The 1,905-nt window shown below is 51.6% G+C and overlaps 1 protein-coding gene across 1 annotated transcript; it reads left to right on the top strand.

Moving 5' to 3' along the window:
• Positions 1-218: 218 nt before the first annotated feature.
• On the top strand, positions 219-1,157 carry TMEM74 (transmembrane protein 74). The gene has a single exon (XM_063131321.1). It carries the CDS (start codon positions 219-221, stop codon positions 1,155-1,157), a length of 939 nt encoding a protein of 312 aa, XP_062987391.1.
• Positions 1,158-1,905: the final 748 nt, after the last annotated feature.

Here is a 1,905-nt window from a genome sequence, read left to right as displayed (position 1 = left end):
CCCCACCCCACCCCCCATTTTGCATTTGCAGACTGAAAAGGAAGGCATATCCAAGGGAATTTGCTTAATTGGGTAGTGGCTGAAACAGAAGTCCAGCAAAACAGTGACTAGAGTAAAGAAGGTTGCTTCAGTTGCTCGAGAGCTCCTTGTGTGCTGCACCACAATGAGGTTGTAGCCGGCGCTGTCTGCTGGAGCATGGGCTTCTGAACGGTAAACAAATGGCATGTATGGAGCTTCTGTACCTCGCCAAGGAGGGCAGCCAGCCAGATCAATGCCACAAGGTGGACTGGAGTTTGCAGGCTTCCCCATGTCAGGGGCAGCCCGATGAATGCAAGGCAAGGACCAGAGCAGGAGCAATAGCTGCCGAGTGCTCTGAGGAACACGGCAAAGCCTCCCAAAGGGCCGCCCAAGAAGATCCTGCACAAGTCCCTCTTTCTTTCATGGCTGCATCAGGGCTGTCTCCAGAAGGTACAGCAGCAGGGGAGGTTGCCTCCCACCCGGGCCCTCCACTAGGAGAAAAAGAAGCCACCCGAAAGAGGGCCTGTTGCTGTGAATCGGAGACATCCTTCACTCATGTGGATGAAAACATCAACAACCTCGACCCTACAGGAAGCTTTGCGCACAAGCGCTGTTGCCAAGAGACGGATCTCCGCCCCCATCCCGACGCTTGCGGAGACAGGGCCCTCGAGTGGCCCTACGATCTGCCCTCGTTGGTTTCCGAGGAAGACGACAACGCCGGTTCGGAAGCCGCTGGGAAGTCTGTCGATTACGGCTTCATCAGCGCCATCTTGTTCCTGGTCAGTGGGATTTTGCTCGTGATTGTTTCCTATGTGGTTCCCAGGGATGTGACCGTGGACCCCAGCACTGTGGCGGCCCGGGAGATGGAGCGGCTGGAGCACGAGAGCGCCAAGGTCGGGGCTCACCTGGATCGGTGTGTGATCGCCGGGCTCTGCCTTTTGACCCTGGGGGGCGTGGTGCTCTCCAGTTTGCTCATGATGTCTATGTGGAAAGGGGAGTTGTACCGGAGGAAGCGGTTCGCTGCCTCCAAGGAATCAGCCAAGCTGTACGGCTCCTTCAACTTCCAAGTCAAATCCTCTCCGAACGATAACATGGAGTTGTCATTAGTTGAGGAAGATGCTCTTGCCATAGATGGTTAGGTTGACCTTGATGCTTTGAGGCTGTAAAGAATGAAAAGTGGTTGTTGTTTTTTTCATTAAATGGAAATTTGCTAGCTTAAATTTGCTATTGTCGCCCAACAGGAGCATCTTTTCCTAGCACGTTAAACTGGAAATTTTGCAATATATATACATGGGCTAAAAGATGAAAGAGATAAAATACAAAATAACCTATACTGTTTTGTTTGAATTCAGCCTGGCTCTCAGTGTTGGTGGGAAAACTTCTGTGGCTGAAATCCGAAGCACACGAACTTGGAAGTAAAAGGTCCCTTGCAATCTGCGATATTTACGGCTAGTTAATGTGTGTGGGGAGTTCAGACTTGAGGGGTCTGGACTGTATCACTGGAGCCCCCTTGATGGGCATACGTTGTGGGGGCAGCAGCACCAGATAGCCACAGCAGGAATGTGCCTCTTACTATCAGTCAGCGGAGGCTGGTGGCTCTCATGTCAGCAGGTGGTGAATCTGTTTTGGGTTTTAGTCTGAAGCAGTCAGAACTCTAAACGAGCTGTCCAAGGTTCTTCAGTATCATTCTAAGGAAGCTATCCCTGTATAGCTCCTTTAGAGGTCTGACTGGTTCTGACTGAAACCTGGAGCGGATTCACTGCCCACCAGCCTCCACTGTCATCAGTGGTGGTCTGTGAGCCACTGTTATAATTTTCCACAGTGTGCACTTTGTATTGTTGCTCCAGGGCATTGTGGGAAATTGGAATGGCAGCCAAGTTCAGGAAA

This window comes from Elgaria multicarinata, chromosome 7 (genome assembly GCF_023053635.1).
Source record: "Elgaria multicarinata webbii isolate HBS135686 ecotype San Diego chromosome 7, rElgMul1.1.pri, whole genome shotgun sequence".
Lineage (NCBI taxonomy): Eukaryota > Metazoa > Chordata > Lepidosauria > Squamata > Anguidae > Elgaria > Elgaria multicarinata.
This window is presented reverse-complemented; position numbering and strand designations above follow the sequence as displayed.

Coding starts and splice junctions, on each gene's coding strand:
- TMEM74 (XM_063131321.1), top strand. CDS start 219: ATGGCATGTATGGAGCTTCTGTACCTCGCCAAGGAGGGCAGCCAGCCA.